This window comes from Anser anser, assembly GCF_964211835.1.
Source record: "Anser anser genome assembly, chromosome: 6".
Lineage (NCBI taxonomy): Eukaryota > Metazoa > Chordata > Aves > Anseriformes > Anatidae > Anser > Anser anser.
This window is the reverse complement of record NC_139726.1, coordinates 11,350,414-11,369,448: the sequence shown is the minus strand read 5'-3', so window position 1 is coordinate 11,369,448 and position 19,035 is coordinate 11,350,414. Positions and strand designations below refer to the sequence as shown.

Sequence of the window (19,035 nt, the reverse complement as noted above, 5' to 3'; positions counted from 1 at the left end):
AGGAGGAGAAGTGATGAGCTGGGGTTAATTGAACAGTTAAATATTGTCCGTGCGCAGGATGTTGGAGAACAGGGCAGGTTCAGAGGCAAGTGCTTCAAGGTGGAAAAAACGAAGGGTTTGTTTAGAGGAGCTTAGAAGTGATAATACTTTGAGGAGACAATGCTTTGAATGATGTATTTTAGACCAACATTTATTTATGATCTGCTTGAGTCTGAGCCAAAGACGATGATGGCAGAACCTGAGTATGGCAGGAAGCAGATGAAGAGACGGGTCGTGGTGGAAAGCAGGCGATTTTGCCTCAACATTTACTAGGTGTGTCAGATGAGTGTAACATTTCTGTGAAGGCATTTGCATTAAGGATGCCTGCCCTCATGCTGCTACAGATGCTTGTCTTTCAGCGTAGAGCTGAGGTACATCCATGTGCGCAGAACTGCAGTGAGTTCTGCAGGCCTGCCCAAAGCTACAGGTGGAGAGCAGAAACACCTTGCTGGGTAAGGATGAATACCAGGGCACAGGGCTGTGGTAAGCATCTCTACCTTTTTCTGTAGGCCTCTTTCCTGCACCTCCCTGAATACTTCTAGATAGGAGAAAAAGAATTTGATAAGTAGCCTTCTCTTGTTGGGTGGGTTTGTACCCTTCTATTTTACCACCGATTTTACCAAATCTCTCGTCCTACTGATCACTGAGTTCTCTCTTTATCCATTTTCCCTGGAAGTTTATTCCATTGTTGAATCACCTGCAGACCAGGAGGGCCAGTCTGTTCTAAGTTTGATGCTGATAACTGCTTTGGTCTTTCCCAGATGCTGTGGGGTTGGGACTACTCTGGATCATCCAATTTAGCTGAACTGAAAATTTTACTGGAAGAATCCATCATGATACGACGTCTTAAATCAGATGTGCTTTCCCAGCTTCCAGCAAAGCAACGCAAAATGGTTGTGGTGTCTCCTGAAGGCATTAATGCAAAGACCAAAGCTGCCTTGGCAGTTGAAGCAAAGAAGATGGCCAAAGGATATGGAAATGTAAGTCAAACTATTTTCATGATGCAGTGTTGGTATTTCAGGTGCCTTTATTTTTCAGATTAGGAGATGTTTTTTGTTAAATCAAATTAAAAACATCAGTGGAAAAACAGTGTCCTGTGTTCCAAGGAAAGTCAGAGCCACACCCCATGCAATGGCACAGTGGAAGACTGTTCAAGGCAGTTTTAAACAACTCAAAACAGATCTGCTTTTTTTTTTCCTTTTAAGTGGTCTGCTTTATCCCTTTGTGTCAAATACCATTTATTCTCTCTTTCTTCTTGTTAGTCCCCTGTAATTGCCTTATGTACCTCTTTTGACTCTATTTACTCTTCTGTCGTGCCTTATAATTCCATTCCGTGTACAAACACAGCCTTGTTGAAGCTGAGTTGCAGAGTACAGCAGTAGCCAAAAATGTGAAGACTGGATTTTTGCAATTTTTTCTTCTATGGATGGCAAAAGCATTTTCTAGATGCCTAGATTTTTAATACAGTTCTGTAATAACCTGGGAGTTTTTCCTTGCCATTTTAGTTGGGAAATGCTTTATCAACTAAAACTGCATTTGTGTTATGCTTGTCATTCAACTTGTAGGAGTTGAGTGGGAGATAGGAATGGAGGTGTCAGAAGTAGGAGTGTGAGTATCTGCCATGCCCAGTGGTGTGTAGACTTCCCCCTCCAATCCCCTTTTGTTTCATGTTTTTAGGCTGATTTTTTTTTTTGCTAACAAAGTGTATATGGGCAGCAACAGACATTCCAAATCTGTAAGCAAGACGGTAGAAAAGCCATTTCTTGGACTCAAATTTATTTTTCTTTCCCTCTGCAGAAACAACAGGAGAAAGAAGCTCTCCTCCTCTTCTACAACAGAACAGCAGAAGCTAAAATCCACTCAGTCGTGTAAGCTGCATGTCACTGCTTCATTCTTGCCTAGTAAAATGTGTTTTTCCGCTGAGAACAGGAAAATGGTGCCTTAGAGATAACAGTGCAGGGACATGAAGCATAGCCTCAAGCCAGCTTAAAAAAAATTGATTTTAATTACAATGCACTAAACATTTTCTTCTCTCAGAATTCCTGGGCTGAACAAGTCTTCTGATTTCATTCCAGATATGGTTCTAAACTGTGTCATTTGAACTGTCTGAAATTACTTGGTGTTTGGGACTTGGATCAAGCTCCCTGCTCCAGACCCTATTTCAATTTAAGGAGGGGTGGAGTAATGAAACTAAAAGTATCAACAGAATTTGAGAAAACAAATACTGCAGTAGTACTGCAGCAAGAGCCCTGAGCCAAAAAGCTTATGAGATGGTCTGAGCTTTAGTTATATTGTTCTCTAAGGGTGTCACAGCCACTACTGGAGTTGGCTCTTCCACAGAGCTCACATGGGACCTCAGTAGCAAAAGTTCTCTCATAGATGTGCTTTTAACTGTCTTCCATAGGAATGATTTCCTTCTGTGACTTTCCATGCTGTTTCATCCTTACCCTTTCTGCCGGGACTGCAAAGGAGTTGCTTTAGGCCATTTAACAGGACTTTTTAATAAGCATGCTAATAACATGAAAACAGTTTACTTTTCCACAGCCCTCTGAATGCAAGGACCAGCTAATGTGCGCTGATTTCACAATCTCAGACCTTGCTGCAAAATCCGTCTGTTTGGCACAGAACTGCACTTCAGAGTCCCAGCTCTCGTTTCTGTAGAGGACTTTCTTCCTTTTGTGTTAGTGAACAGTTAGTAGAGTTTCTTCCTTTTATATTCAGTTGCAAGTGTGAACTGAATATAAAACCATAAAGTGTTGTTTACTTGACTCTGCAGGCACTGAGGAGTAGGAGCTAGTCCACTTTTTTCTAGGGTTTAGTAGCATTTAAAGTATCAGATATTACAAGGTGCTAATGTACAGTTCCCTCTAGCTAATGGTGCTGTCGTATGAACATTAGCACCTCCCCTTCCTTACCCTTGATGACAGTTTCCATTGCCGCTCTGCGGAGTCACCGAAATGACTAACCACTTTGTAACTGGATATATGGGGGTGAGCTATAAAATAATTGGAATTTGTTGGCATCTGCTTGCTACACTGAATGTTCACTTTGATATTTGTTTTACTTTAAAACCCAGCAATCCCACTCCGAGATTTCTTTCTTAAATTATGTTCTGTAATTGGGGTCTGAACATCACAGAATCCAGGGAGCTGGCTGCAAAGGATTGATCCATCTTAGTATGGTGCTGGAAATCCTATTTGGTGTTGTCTGCCAGTTGCTGCTGGCCTAAGCTGTGTTGTATTTAGCGAAGAACTTGGTATTCCTGGTCGTGCAACAACTTTGCTGTTCCAAAGAAAAGAAGGCATTTTTATAATCTACTCTGAAGGCTGTTGCTGTATTTACTTACAAATATTAGGATTTTAGATGTTTTTCGAGCTCTAGTTTATAGCTGACCTAGTTGTATCACAAGTTACTAGATAGACATGTGTTTGGTACTCAGCTGGTATGCATGTGATTAGTCCATGGCACATGCCAGACGTTTTGATTTAATTAACACTGTTTAACTGGATTTGAAATGAATCTAGTTGCCTTTTGTTTGTCCTTAGCCTATATGCATATGGATGGTTCCTGGAAATAGCTGATGTATATAGGTTGTTAAGCTGTAGTAAATATTAATATGAACCCTTACAAGAAAAATGTTTTTACAATACCCTGATGCATGCATTTAGACACTTATTGTTCTAAAATAAAAACAGTCCTGAGTAAACACTGTGTACAGATTAGTTTAATGTATTGTGATCGTGCAAAAGTCAGAAATTCAGAAGGGTGGATGGACTAGTCAAAAAGCACAGGCAATTCCTGTTCCTTGGTTTGGGGTGTCATGATTCAGGTAGGAGACAATAAATTGATTCTCAGTGATATACAAGTACAAATGTAGGCAGCTGTCCAGCTGGGATGAAGAAAAATGAGTGGATTTTCATGTTATATCTTTTTCAATCTGTAGGAGGCTTGACTTGCTACTTGCATTTTACTGCAACGTTTTATGCTAACCTATTTCCTAGTTTTTGTAGGATGAAAAGTTTCTTTAAAATCTGTTTTGGGCAAAGTCTGTATTCTCTCAGCATATAATTCATTTTTTCCCCTCTTTCATATAGAGAATACATCTTGGAGTTACTAGAAAGTGGAAAAGATAAATTCCTGGTGTTTGCTCATCACAAGATAGTGCTGGATGCAATAGTTGAAGAGCTGGAGAAGAAAGTAAGTAACAACTGAGTTTTCTCAACTTTATCACTATTCCAGCTTCACAGCTGCTTAAGAGCTCCCCAGAGTTATGGCTGGTCAGCTAGTTTTTAAAGTTAGGGGCAGAGATGATTTCTACTTGCTGTGCTTCTGAATGTGCCCTTCACCAAGGGAGCTGAGCTGTCAGGGGGAGTGCAGCACGGGATGCACTTCATATTAGCTGAATGGCTTTTGTTGTATTCAGTGTTCTGTACTGATCTCCATCATCTGCCCTGGAGCTTGTGAATTCCTGGAGGAGTGTTACGCTGTGTGGCTCTCTCTACTTTTTCCTCCTGGCTTTCCTCAGAGATGGAGAAGGTAACAACCCAAGCCCAGCTTTGGCTTCTTTCCTTTGAGTCTATGGTCTCTTGTGGTTTTGAACTGGCATGCTGTAAGGGGACCTGCTATACCTGAGCAGTTGTCACTGACTTCAAAAGTGTTTCGCTCATTATTCACGACAGGTTTCTGTGGATGTTACTAAAGACTTCTGGGTCACGTTGGGGCAGTGTGAAGGATGGTTTAAGTTAATATTTCAAACTATAAACACAGTGGCAATGGTGACTTTGCCTCTGTGGCAGCATTGTCCAGCAAAGCAAGGAGGTTTGACCATGAAGAATTACAGCCCTGCATCATCCAAGTTTATCATGCCTCTCCTGAGGAACAACTGCGATATGTAAGATCCCATCTCCCTCTATTGTAAACAGAGGAAGACTTGAGGCTGGAAAGGTTGTAACATCAGCGTGCAGATAATATTCTGCTTTTTGTTAAGCTGCTTCCCTTTCCACTGTACCTGAGTTGCCAGCTGGTTGCTGTCCTTCCTGTTGCTCAGGATCAGTGTGGGAGCAATGGACAGAGGAGCAAGGCAGATGTTGACAGAGGGGAAGTACGTGACACGCTGAGCTACAGTGCCTTAAAATGGTGAAAGGTTTTAAAAAGACAAGAGTTACATTTTTAACTTTCTTGGTTCTGGCATGGGGAAGGGAAATGGAATCCACTAAAATATGGAAGGAGAAGACAGGAAAGGGGACACAAGGCTGCTAAGTACTATCTTCTTTCTCTGCCTTTTCTCAGCGTGTTGAATATATCCGCATTGATGGCTCCACGTCTTCAGCTGAGCGGCAGTCTCTGTGCCAGAAGTTCCAGTTGTCAGAGAAGCAGGTGGTGGCCGTTCTGTCCCTCACTGCCGCGAACATGGGCCTGACATTGTCTGCTGCGGACCTGGTGGTGTTTGCAGAGCTCTTCTGGAATCCAGGGGTATGTATCCTGGAAGTGTCAGGGGCTGGATGCTGCCTGGAGAGCAGAAATGTTGGCTCTTGGGAGGAGATGTGATGGGCAGGGGATTTCCGCTAGGGTTCTTCTCTTTCTCTCTCTGGTGGCTAGTTGTCAGTGCACCACCAGCTGCCTGGGCTTGTAACCAGTCAGCGTGGCTGGTTATACTGCTTGCCGGCTGGAGAAGACTGTGAAAGGGAAACATGCTGTTTCTTAACCTGACAAAGCTCTCAACAGCTCCCCTCACCCAGCCAAGATCTGAACGGGGCCATCATCAATGCTGACCCCCCAGTTTCGTTTCCAAGCAAAGAGCGTAGATTTTTTCCTAGCTTGATTATCTATTTCCCTTAATCACAGCCACATATGTTCTCTAGCATTTTTATTTCTTAGACATTGCAGCTCTCAATTAATTGTCTTTGTCATGTTTTTTTACATAAAGGTTTTGATGCAAGCAGAAGATCGGGCACATCGAATTGGACAGACCAGCTCTGTTAACGTCCACTATCTGGTGGCTAGAGGCACAGCAGATGACTTCTTATGGTAGGAAGTGGAGGGAGACGCTTTGATTCTCCTACTGCCTGTTTTCAGTCTGTCACACGTGATGTAAGTTGCTTAATGTTAGTGCTGATCTCCACTGCCTGCAAGGGGAGGAGCAGCAATTGCCAACCAGTTGTGAGTGGGTGACATGGCCTGGCCACAGTGGATATAATTAAGTGGGTGATAAGCGAGGAGGAATGAAAGTAGTCACTGAGCAATCTGTCCATTTGAGTGCTTGGACAGGGAGCTGTAGAGGAGGACTGCACTGTTGCTTTCCTCTTGGCTCTTCAGTGAGCCCTTTGATGGATTAAAGAAGTGCTACTGACCCAACTCTGGGGAAATGGGGTCTGAGCCTTGTGGGCTGCAGTAAGAGCTATCAGTGTGCAGCAGTCCTTGTGGCTGGAGAATCTGACATCCTGGGGGAATGGAGGATCTGGGGAATCCTTAATGCTGCGAGGGAACTGACCTGCAAATGATGAAAAGAAATAATCTACCAGCTGGTTCATTTAAAGTCCAAAATTACTTCTTTATTACCTCATTTAAAGGAGCAAATGGAGTAAGTGAACTTGTGCAGTTCCCAGAATATCATGATGGCAAATAATTATAACCCTACAATGAAGGGATCTGGAAACTAAAGTGTCGCCCACGTTTCACGGAAATTTAATGACAGTAATTCTGCCTTTATTTGTGAAATGCTGTCCAGGCAGTCGTTAATGCTTAACTGGAGGGAAGTATGGCTCTTCAAATAAGGACAGTAGCATCCGTTTTAAAAGCAAGAAAAAGAACAAAAAGACAAGGCTATGTTGGTAAACGTGTTGTTGTGCTGTGGCCTTTGCCTCTTTCAAAGTGTCCAGTGTGGAGGTGCAGTTGGGACCTCACTAGACCTCATGGGCCAGTGATGGATTATTCCTCCTGCAGTACGTTGGGAGGTACCCCAGAAATGCTGATGCATCTGTTGATGAGGATTACCACTGCTTGCCTTGGACAACAGGCTATTATGGCTCCCTTTACCTGCATCTTCTTGTTCTGACTTCATACCGTTAGTGTTGCCACAGTCAACTACTTTCTCTCTTGGATACGCGACCCTTCCAAATATTTATAGCCTGAAATCACATCCTCTTCTTGTTTCTCGTTTAAATTGGATCGATGCTTCCTTAGATTGATTGATATCCCAAAACAGTATACAATCGTCATAAACAATACTAGGGCAGGTTAAGGAGCTAATGAGCTTTGGTAGAAAAGCCATCTTTATACCCTGTTATATTTTTTTTTTCATCTACACATAGTAAATGACAGTGTCTTTCCCAATGGATCATGGAATTTGGCATGTTATTTTCTTCCTTTCAATAATATCTGTTTCTCTCCTAGGCCAATGATTCAAGAGAAAATAAAAGTGCTGGGGGAAGCTGGTCTTTCGGAAACGAACTTTTCCAGTACAGCTGAATCCACCAATTACTATCCCAAGGTAACTGACCTGAGGGAATGGCAGAGGTCCCTGGGAGAGGCTGAATGCATTTTGGATTGTGTATTTCTAGATTTGCAGGTGACTGGCAGTCTGACCTCGCACCTGTTCTGCCTTTAATGTCAGAGGTCAGATGCTCCAGCTCCTCCCTGGATTGATAACTTGACTTGGACTTTCCAGAGAGTTCCCAACCCTGCTTTCCTTCTCATTAAAGACATCACAGCCTCTTGCATATCTGCCTTTTGTTGATGAGAAGTAATGGCATGTGACTTTGTATAGAGTTCAGATTCAGCCAGGTCTGAAGTCCTACTGCATTCCAGCACCCAAGTATAGCCGTATCCCCTTTGGGCTTGAATTCTTTATGGGCTGGTAAAGCTGTGACGTATCTAGGGCCATGGGACTGCCCTTTGATTGTTGCTTACTTTCATTGTATGTGACAATGCATATACAGACTCTGCCTGTTCTAATTTCTCAGCCAGATCCAAAGCAGAAGACCATCTATGAACTTTTCCAGAGGACCTTCTCTGATTGCAGAGATGACGATGATGAACTTTTGCTTTTGGAAGCAGCTGATGCTTGCTGTGAGTTTGACTCCGGCAGTGCCTTTCAAGACACAAAAGAAGAGGGGTGTTCAGTGAGTTCCCCCAAAAAGCGGCGTATTGAGGAGTTTTTTGAAAGTGTAACATAAAAAAAAAAAAGAGAAGGTGGCTAGCAGTTTTTTTAATATAAAAAAAAAAACAAAAGGAATCAAGTATTATATTTGAATTTTCAGAAATAAAAGACTGTTTTTTGTATCTCTAGCGTGTTTCATCTCAAAGGATGAGAAGGCAGTCGGACAGCATGACGGATGAGTAGTGCGCACGTGGCAGCCTGCAGGTCTTGCAGTCCTGCCTCTGCTGATGACTGAGTGGCCATGGGCAAGTAGCATGCTGCTTTGTTTTAGTAAGTCATCTTCCATAGCTGTTTCATTTATAAAGCAGGTAACTGTTGGCTGTCCACATTGCAGAGCTGTTCTGAAAACTAGTGCCCGAGCAACTGCGGAGCCTTCCGTCTCCAAGAAGCTTAGACTGTATTTTTAGGAGTCACTTCACAGGCCCTCACGAACTGTCTCTGGTATTCACTTGAGTAGTGAGGAGAAAAGAAACTGGGATCTAGACAGATCTTAGCATTTTTTGGAGGTGGGGGAGAGGGAGAGACCCAGATTTTGTGTCTCTGCAGAGCAGTTGATAGCTTGAAACCAAGTAGTGTAACTGCCTGCTAGCGTGTGTTGCCTGTTAGGCACAGGTCTGCATGAGCACTCTGATCTCTGGCCTCGTCCTCTGCATCTTAGGACCTACTCCACGGCACATCCTCATTTCAGTGGAGAGTGAAGCCTGCACTTGCTGTCAGGGATTAAGACTGGTTAGGGGAACATGTGTGTGTGTGTTTTCTTTAAGACTCGAGACTCATTTCCACAGATGAGTGAGGAGAGGAGGACGTGCAGACTTTTGTTCTGTTTTTGTAGGAAGCTGATTCTGGGTTGAATTGCTTAAATAAAAAGTTGTTTTAACTCACGTTTCCCAAGTTTCCGGTGCCTTTTCTGTTTTACAATTTCGTCTCCCATTTGGTTCTTGAGTTTGAAAAGTACATGATGTAGTGGGGATATTAGTGTGGTGGATTTTTTTTTTAAATTTACAGTGGCCAAAAGGTTTGGTTTGTCTGGCGATGCTCTGTTTTGTGCCTTCCAAAACACATTAGCTTTCAAAAGGGAAGCTCCCATGATACTTTGCTTAGAGGTGACTCAACAGCTAATGCCCGAGATATTCAGGGTGGTTAGGACCTGTTATTCACTCCTCTTACAGCTCTGTGCAGGTTACATTGAGACTGCCAAAAGCAGCACTGTTGCTTGACGTGGTGATACTTTTGGTTTGTGATGGCTCAACAAAAATTCTAGAGGCCATTTTTAATGCGGGCTTGGTATAAAGGCAAATTTCCGTTTATCACGACTTGTCTTTTCAGGCATTGCTGCATGGTTGTCTTTTTGTGTGTGAATATTGTTGCCAGTGCAGCGTAACGTAATCAAGAGATTCATGTCTTTCCCAGTTCTGATCGTAATACTGGAAGATACTTGGAAACGAGCTAGTGTTGTACAAATGTGACCAGGGAGTTCAGGAGAAGATAAAATGTCAGAGGTACCAGTTAGATATATTTTACAGCCATAATCTGTGGGACAACGGTGGGGAAATAGCAAACTAAAGGCTTACATTTAGCTTCTGGAGGCCAGGAGCTAATGTGCTGTGCAGGCAGCATGCTTGACTGTGTACAGATGGATAGCAGACAGTGGCCAAAAGCCCTCTCTTCCGTGGTTGAGGACAAAAAGGGTTGTGCTACAAGATCAAGCTGATAGTAAGTGTGATATTTTTTTTCCTGCTTCAAAGGGTTCGATTATCCCGTTTTCAGCAAGTGTCGTCATGGAAATGCCCTACAGGCTGTGTTTGCAATTGTGCTGGGTAGAGATTCGCTTTTCATTCATGACTGCAAAAGGTGCTTTGATGTGCGTACAAGTGAAGAGGCATAGGACCAGAGATCGTGTGACTGGCCAGCTGTGGGAAGTGTTTTGTCTCTGGATTTGAGAGTGGGAGCTAAACATCATTTCTCTTGTGCCAACAGTTGGCCAGGAGATAAATACACACTTCTAAACACTTTTAAATGGCTTCCTTCTTGAATGTGGAGTATTTAATCTGTTTCTAGGACACATGATCTTTCTACTTGCAGAGAAGGTAGTTCTGAGTAAGGGGTGAGAAATGTTGCCATCTGCCTGCTGAAAAACAAATGGAAGACATTATTTGTGTACCCATAATGTCATCTCCTATAGGAGTAATTCTCTTCCTCCTCGTAAAGCTATAGCTACTTCAAAACAGTATTTTTCTGAAATCTGAGAGTACCCTTGGAGAATTCTGCTTCTCATAAACTCAATTTATCTTACCCATATATTGATAAGTCCCAGCCCTGTTAGAAGAATGCTAGGTGCACTCTTTCTTTGTTAGGACCCATAAAATCTCAGCTGGATTGCTGTAGAGTTACAAAGGCTCTTCAAGTACACTTGAGATTCACTTTAACTGTACTAGATGAAAAAAGGGAGAAGAATCTTGAAGCGCAGTGCTTTTAGTCGTTACATCAAGGGATTGGAAAAATTGTGCGTGCCTTAGCCCAATTATACCATTAGTCTGTCATTAATATGATGAGGAGGTGGTTGGGATGCTGCCAGGAGGCTTCGACAGGACCTCCAAGGCTTGCTGATGAGAATCTGTACAAGGTAGTGTGCAGGTTGCCAGTGAGACCTACAGGCAGGCTCAGGAGTGTGCAGTACTTTAGGGACTCTTACATTTGCCCATCAAAGACACTATAGCCTTGATTTTTAAATCGCAGTAATGTAGATGGAATGAAACATGGCAAGGTCTGTGAAACCTGGGGCTTCCTCTGGGCCTACAGCCTTCACCTTTTCAGTAGGATGTCTTCTATGGTTCTTACCGTTTGTTTTGTTTTCTGTATTTCCTTGGGAAGACTGTTTCCTGCCTGACCTAATGTAGCCAAACGTCTTCATGCTGTCAGTACAAATGGAAGTGACAAACATGCTGACCACTCTTCCAGACAAGGAAGAGACACTACTAGAGCAACCACAATTATCTGATAACTTTGTGTGTGTTTGGATAGACTGAAAGCCCTTCCAGATTCAGCCTCACAACTGCAGCCTTTCTGCTACTGCAGTGGAGCTGAGCTTGGAACTTGGAGCATGTTACTGGGGTGACATTTTCAGGAAGGATGCCCGACGAGAGACAACGGGTACTTGAGCAATCAAAAGGAGCAGTTTGAACTACTACATCAGTATGTGAAGCTGTACAGCCTGGGACGTGCCGAAGAGGCAAGGTGGTAGGCTGACAAGGCAAAGCTCTGGGAGCTCTGCCGGCCTGTCTGCACCCATCCATTTCCCAGTCACTTGGAAATATGCGTTTATTTTGGCAGTGCTGGAAGAGGCTGTAGTGTGAGAGGGTTGCATTTTGTTGTTGGCAGAGCTGTCTGTAATAACTGTAGGTGAAGGATATGACTGTGGACTGTATTGTCACAGCCACCCTTAACTCTGTAAATACAGACTAGAGAGCAGTCCTCGGTCTTCAGTCCTGGGTGTGCTGTCTTTTGTTTTTATTTTCTAACCAAACAGTCACAAAGCAGCAAAAGGAACTTTTTATTATATATATATTTTTTAATACATTGGTACTGAAGATGTATCCCGTGAGTCATCATTATGATGAGGTTCTGAAAAGGGTAAATATATTCCTAGGATGTGTTGAATGAGACTTTGACTCAGCAGAGGGAGATATAAACGCTGTTGCCTAAAGCCCCGCTGAGCCCTCATCTGGAGCACCGCTGTGTCCCACCGCTGCCCAGGAAGGCTCGTGCAAACTGGAGGAGAGTATGCGGGGACAAACGGGGATCTCAGCACGGGAGAAAAGGAATTAAAAATGTGAGTGTTCAAACTGCCAGAACAAAGCACTCACCCCTCAGCAGAGGCACCACCCGCACCTCTGTGCCTCCAGCCCTACGGCGGGGGGCAGGCGGAGAAATGCACCTGCAAAAAGTGCCTGGGCATGGTTTCGGCAGGTGGGCTCAGCCGCCTGGGCTCCCTCCTCGGGGCTGTGAGGAATTGCAGCTGGCTTGGAGCATTAAAAAGCTCTCAGGCTAACCAGATTATATTTCCTAATGGAGGTTAATGGGTGGTTAATCCTGTTAGGAGCAGCGGGCTGCGTTTGCGTTGCGTACGGCTGCTGAGAAATCCCTCCCTGCGCTGGGCTGTGCGCTTTGTGCTTCGCTGAGGGCAGCATGGGTGTCTTGTGGAGCTGGGGGGACACTGCTGGGGTTTGGGGAACCCCCTCCACCTGCAGCGAGGTTTGGGGCCATTTATACCGATTTGGGGTGGCGCGTGAAGGAATCACAGGTATACAGGCATGCGAGCTGGGCGTTTTGAAACCTCTGCTTTTTAGGGCTGCTGTGTCTTAAGGTCAGAATTTGTTCTCCTTTGTTTTATTTTTTTTTCCTTTTACACCTGCAGCTTAGCTTGCTGATCCTCTTTATTCCGACAGCTACCTGGTGCTTGTTTTTGTGAAATAACGACACTAACTGAGGTGGGTGGCGGCAAGCGCCGCGCCTCTGCTGCCTTTGTGCCCTCTGTGGGGTGAAGGTGACCCCCAGCCCTCCCACCCCGTTCGGCCGGGGCTGCTGCACCCCATTTTTAACCCAAATCTGGGCTCCTCGCAGGGGCGCTACGGGGTACCCCTCACCGGGGCCCGGCCGCCCCTGAGCCCCCTCAGGAGGGGACACCATAGAGTTCACACCCCCACGCGGTGCAGACAAGCCCGCCGCCGGGCCCGGCCTCCCTGCCCTCGCTCCTCACTTCCGGCGGCGCCGCTTCACCCCGCGCATGCGCCCTGCGTCTCTCTCTCTTTCTCCGCGGCGGCGCCGGGCAGGAAGATGGTGAGCGGGGACGGGGCCGCCGCCATCCGCAGCCATCCGCCGCGCTGGGGCCGCGGGGCGCGGCCAGAGGATGGCGCGGGGAACGATGAGGGCGGGGGGCAGGCTCCGGGCGGGGAGGCGCTGGGGGAGCAGCGAGCGGAGGCCTCGGGGGGGGAGGAGGCCGGGCCCGGGGTTGGCGGTGCACGGCTCCCAGATAGGCCGGGGGGGGGGGGGTGGCCCTGGCCCTGGCCCTGGCCCTGGCGGAGTCGGGGGGGTTGTGGCAGCGTAAGCCCCTGAGATTTAACCAAACAACGCCGTGTCCGCGGTGGTACGAGGTGATTCGGTCGCTGGGACTCGTGGTGGTTGGGACTGCTGAGCGCTTTGGGTGTCGTTTGTGAGAGGAGCCGCTGAGGCAGGCGGTGAGCTGGGTAAGCCTGGACCTGATCCTGTGGTTTCTGCCTCCCCGACAGGCTAAGCGCACCAAGAAGGTGGGGATTGTGGGTAAATATGGTACCCGGTACGGTGCGTCCCTCAGGAAGATGGTGAAGAAGATTGAAATTAGCCAGCACGCCAAGTATACCTGCTCCTTCTGCGGCAAGGTGAGGCACCTTGGTTCCTGCAGCTGTACTTAAAAATTGTCCTGTTATTGATGTTAGAATTGAAATGTATTGCTTCCGGATTTTTTCTGCTTGACTAGCTTAAGGAAAATAAATAGTTTTTTGTGAACATCAGGTTACCTTATAAAATAAAAGGACTTAGTAGGCATTTCAGGTGAATGCGGGGTTGGTAGTTAAATGGAAACAAATCTTTATTTCATTACAGAGGATGGTAATATTGCCAGACTGTGTATCTGATAAAAAGACCTGGCAGAATTCACAAAATGCATCTGTTATCCTGATAATTAAGGCATGACTTGGGCTTTTTTTTTTTTTTATTTTCTCCTTCATGAACTTTACAGCATACCTGGGGAGGAAGGGACCTCACTCTTCCTGCTTACAACTTCGAATGAACTTGGTTACTTACATCTGTGTATATTTTATAGCTCTGGATGGGGAATGATTACTGATAAGGAGTCTTAATCGTTCATGTGTGTGAGCACAATTCACTTGAATTTGGCTTTTACAGCTTGAGAGGCCTAGCAGCTTGTTCTTTGCCCAGACTGTTGATACCTGTAAAGTAGGTATCTTTGAGTGGCTAGAAAACTGTAAAATTTCCTATCTGCTTTTTATACTTTATGGCTTTCATATGTGAAGTGGGAACATTGGTATCTCCATCTGAATAGAGAAGTCCAATGTAGGTCTAGGCAAACCCATTGTCATCTTTGCAAGATGATGGAGACTTCCCCAGGTGAAAAGAGTTAAGTGCCTACTCCTTAGGTGCCGTTCAAAGGGCAGCTGGTTCAGAGCAATCCTGGGATGTAAAGGGCACATAATAGCAGTGCTATGTTGGTCATAATACCAGGTGAAAATATCAATTGTTATTACCAGTATAACTCCTTAATATTTTTTTCTCCTTTGAAAAGCTGAATTTTTGATGGTGCATTTAGAAATAACCCCTTTCCATTCCATACCTGAATAAAAAAATATTTCGGATGGACTCTGTTTTGAGGAATCGGGATGAAAACCTCTGATCCTTGTGTGTTTTAGCACAGCGTTACAGGCAGCGCTGTGGTGTGATGCTGCACTACTCACCTGAAGTTGGCTGTTAGGATGGCAGCACGAGGTCTTGTGGGTTTTACAGCTGTTGGAGAGTGCATATTTTTTCTCTTTTGTTACAGACCAAAATGAAGAGGAAGGCTGTTGGTATCTGGCACTGTGGATCCTGCATGAAGACAGTTGCTGGTGGTGCCTGGACTTACAAGTAAGGCAATAAAGAAGTTTCTATTGGTGTTCATTTTCATATAACTGAGGGATTTTTAAAAAAAAAAAATACATAACTATAATCTGCTAACCGTTAAGTAGATCCGTACTGAATTAGTGATGTTTTTTTTCTCAATTTTGTTGATAAAATTTGATCAGACTGCGAAGCACTTACTGTTCTTCTCAGTATCTGTTGTGCAGCTTTTGCCAATACTGCATTTCAGCCATGAAGTTACTGCTGTTTTTGGTATATCCTCCCAGAATTTCATAATCTCTCTGGACTTTATCGAAGCAGTGTTTTGTTTTTTTTTTTTTAAAGCAATCTCTGAATCTTTTCCTAAACTTGAAATAAAGAAATCCAAACATCTGCAAATGGGGAAGCAAACATTTGTTTCTAAGCAGTCTCTCTTGTGGCTCTGCTGTAGTAACATCGCTTACTGGAGATGCAAACGATCGTTCTTGCGTGTACGAAGTATTCTGAGTGGGCCGGTTGTCTGGTGATGTTGGAAGGAAAGGAGCAGAGGTGAAGGCTGATCCATTCAGCTGTTCTCTGGGTGGAATAGGCTGCATGGCTGAGACCTGACAGCTCTCCTTCCAATCTATTCTAAAAAAAAAAAAAAAATCTTTGACAGCCTGTAATACATTATTGTCTTTGATCTGGGGAGTATTTTTCCTCCCTTGGTTCTTTTGGCTGTAGAAAGAGCGTAGCTGTGGAAAGACACTCTTACCTCTTATTTTGGAGTTTAAGCAGCGCTTTTTGTGGTTACTGCAGTAGCCTTTCCAGTTCAGAGAAACAGGTGCAATAGTTGAAATCAGGTTTACTCCAAATAAAATTTCCTTTTTTTTTTTTTTCCTAAAATAATTGAATCATTACAGTTTTTATTGTGATGATGCCCTTGCATGCCCCCCATCTTTACTCCCCTTGCCCCCTCCTGTTCTGGTAGGGGACGCAGTTACCCCACACGACAGTCGCTAGGACTCAGCCCACGCTCTTGCGCGCGTAGTTGACGGATGACTGGATAATTTGGATTGAGATGGAGCTGTGAAGCTGCGTGCGCTTCTGTAGGCACGGGCCTACGCTTTGTTGTCAGGAAAATCAGCGTGGAGGTAGCCTCCTGTTGACAATGCAGTCGGGCGAGAACTATTTGAAGTGATTAGTGCTTTGTCCAAAAAATAACTGGTGCGGGTTGTTGTGCTGCAGCGTGCAAATGACTCTGCTTCTTCTTTCAGCACCACCTCTGCAGTGACAGTCAAATCTGCGATCAGAAGGCTGAAAGAACTGAAGGACCAGTAGATGCTACATCCTGCTCTCCTTCTGAAACATGCTTTTCTCCACTGTCAAGATCTGTCCCTTTAATAATAAAAGGTGATGTGGAGTGGAATCATGTTCATCTTTCTATGGAAGGTGCTGTCTTGCTGCATTGTATTTATTGGTATAACTATGGAGGCATTCGTATTTCTATCCAGTAGTGGAAAAGCTCTTATTACTGGTTAAGCCATTAAAAAAACAATTTTCTATTCCATTCAATTGCATACTCCGGTTCTGTTGCTTGAATGCGCTGAGGTGAAAGCGAGGAGAACTTAGGCCTGGCACATCTTGATGTGCCCTTGGTGTCGGTGCCTAGAGGAATAGCACAGAGCAAATACACGAGTGGAGGAGCGGGCAGATGGAAAGGGAGAGGAGAGGAAGCGGAACATCAGCCTGCCTTCTCCTGTTGGTCTTTGAGGAGGACTTGGGAGAGCTGTGCAAGTGCTGCAGGGAGAGAAAAGAGCATCGTGGCTTGGGGGCAGAGACTGCAATGAATGAAGAGCAGCTGCCATCCTCTGCTGCTGGCTGGTGCTGCTAATTCCCAGAGCCAGCCGCAGATGATGGCTTACCTCAGCCCGTGGTGTTTGCTGCTGTGTGCGGATCTCGAGAGCAGCGCACACAAATGCTGTGATTGGTTTGCTCTCCCTAGTTCTGGCAGGGCTCTCGTCTCTGTGTGTTCAGGTTCCTGAGTCCGTTCTAGATTGCAACAATGCTTTTCCATGTTGAGCCAACTCCTGGGACCATCAATTTTGGAGGAAAAGCCACTGTTTAGGCTAATGATTGCTTCCAAATCATCTCTTCAGATGATCAAGCTTGGGATACTGGAACATTTTTTTTTTTTTACAGTTGATTTGTCAGGTGAGTTTTGATTTAGTTCAGGATTATGAGCTTGGTTTTGTCTGGGCTTTTTGGTCACTGCAGCACTTCTCTTGTCCTTCACAGTACACATCAGAAAATACAGGTCTTGGTAATAACCTTGATAACGGCTGAAAGAAAAATAGTAAGGAATATTTGAGTCCTCTTGCTCCAACTTAAGCTTTAAATGTATTTGGGCAGTAAGACAATGTCATTAACGAGCCCGAAGTCTTTGAAAGTTGTATTCAGAAGAGGACTTACATAGGAGCACTTTCTCAAGCTGCAAAAAGTCTTCATGCAACTCAGAAGTTTGAATTTGGCATCCCTGAACCTGTTTCCTCTGTGTTTTTTTTTAAGTTCAGTGCTGTAGCTTCCCTTACTAAAGGAAAATCTTGTGTTTCGATACCCAGTGCTGAAATGGAGGTGACAATGGGTGACTCCCCCTCAGAGCAAATGGCTTATTTTTGTACATGTGAGATGAAAGCCATTGCCATTCTTCTCGTGTATCTTGTAGCAGGATTACAAAGGAACTCTGGGGGTTTAAGAAAGCTCAGGTGCACTCATTTCTGCTGCTGCTTTTCTGCACAATGTGTCTGCAGCAGCTTTCTCTGGGTCAGTTGAATCAGGCTCATTGCCCTGAGTGCTGCTGCTGCTGGTCCTGGTCTGTGCCAACCAGCTCTTAGGGATGCCACCTCCAAGCTCGAATTTTCTTTTCGTGTGAGCCGTCTCCGTTCCCATGGGGGAGGCTTGCACGCTGCCGTGCCTCGCAGCATTTGGGGGGAGCAAGCAAGGACAACGTGGTTTAACTTGCATCAAAATAAAAACACTTTCCATTACGCTTAAGGTGTCTTCGTTTAAAATGTGAGTCCTTTTCTCAGAAAACTGTGATGAAACCATGGGTGTGCGCTGATGACTTGGTTTGCATCATCACATGAAAGCCTTCGTTGATAACAGGCGGGGTGTGCGTGGGGAGAGGTTACCTGCTGTGGGTGCACAGCGCTGCCCCCCCGAGGGGCTCTGAGGGGCTGGGGTTGCTCTGCGGCTGTTTCCACAGGGAGGCACTGTGGGCAGTGGGTTTGAGAAGAGGGGGGAAATGCTGCTTTTCTGTTCCTTCCCTGTGAGGGTGTGGAAGAGGCACAAAACTCCACCACGGCCTGCATGAGACGGTTCTACAGCAGCAAAACTCCACGGAAGCCTGCAGTGATGGGGGCGATGGCTGTGGCTCAGCTCAGGGAAGTCACTGCTGTGCCTCTGCTGCAGAAAGGTACTGCGCAGCCCGTGGAACAGCCTCTCCCTGGCTTAGACACGTCCTGTGCTCTTGGGCAGTTCCTCTGCCCCTACTGTCAGCACGAAGGGGCAGGCTGGTGGGGATGCTCCTGCCACAACCAGCTCCGCAACCAACTGCCTTCTGTCTGTGCTCTCCTCATCAATGCCCAGACCAGGATTAAAGCACATGGTTTTGATTAAAGCCTTCCCACCTGACATGAAATAGCCACTCAATAGCAGGTGCAGGGGATACATCTTCACTACCTGGATCTCCCTACGTGATGGCACAGGTAGCTTACCGAAGGGGATGTCTATTCCTGCTGACAAAACTCTTAATTCCCTTGGGGATTCGTATGTGCGGAGGGCGGAAGAAAATAGGAAGCCAGGGTCAGGACGGGGTTTGGTGTTTGAGCTGGTCCTGCCTCCCGGGAGCTCCGTGGCTCTCTCCTAGTCCCCCGAGCAGGAACTTTCCGTGCCTCTGAGCCTCCGGGCTGCCGCCTCAGCGCCTTTCCTCGGCGTGAGGGCAGGGAAGAAGGTGGCGAGGGCAAGAAGTCGAGAGCCAGAAGCCGGGAGCACGGAGCCGAGGGCTGCGGCGGTCGGGGCGATGCTGCGAGCGGCCAGCGGGCGCCACTGCCGCGCTGCGGCTGGGGGCTGCGCCTGCCTCCGTCCCGTCCCCCCCTTCCCTGCCCGCCTCAGGGGGGGCCCTGCTCACCTGTCCGCCCCCCCCCCGAGCT

General features: G+C 45.8%; 2 protein-coding genes across 3 annotated transcripts in view; both read left to right on the top strand.

The window, feature by feature from the left end:
- The window catches only part of SMARCAL1 (SNF2 related chromatin remodeling annealing helicase 1), a 35,220-nt gene extending 26,142 nt beyond the window's left edge, over nt 1-9,078 (top strand). For both annotated transcript variants that reach the window (XM_083840952.1, XM_083840953.1), the window contains exons 11-17: nt 801-1,019; nt 1,837-1,907; nt 4,134-4,236; nt 5,329-5,511; nt 5,966-6,066; nt 7,432-7,528; nt 8,001-9,078. In XM_083840952.1, coding sequence (XP_083697078.1) covers nt 801-1,019; nt 1,837-1,907; nt 4,134-4,236; nt 5,329-5,511; nt 5,966-6,066; nt 7,432-7,528; nt 8,001-8,213 — 987 coding nt within the window. In that variant the 3' untranslated portion in view covers nt 8,214-9,078. The remainder of the gene's footprint in view (nt 1-800; nt 1,020-1,836; nt 1,908-4,133; nt 4,237-5,328; nt 5,512-5,965; nt 6,067-7,431; nt 7,529-8,000) is intronic.
- A 3,809-nt stretch (nt 9,079-12,887) lies between these two features.
- Nucleotides 12,888-16,253, top strand: RPL37A (ribosomal protein L37a). Its single transcript, XM_083840957.1, has 4 exons — nt 12,888-13,033; nt 13,483-13,611; nt 14,790-14,872; nt 16,102-16,253. Exons 1-4 carry the CDS (start codon nt 13,031-13,033, stop codon nt 16,163-16,165), a joined length of 279 nt encoding a protein of 92 aa, XP_083697083.1. The 5' UTR covers nt 12,888-13,030; the 3' UTR covers nt 16,166-16,253.
- The last annotated feature ends 2,782 nt before the right edge of the window (nt 16,254-19,035 follow it).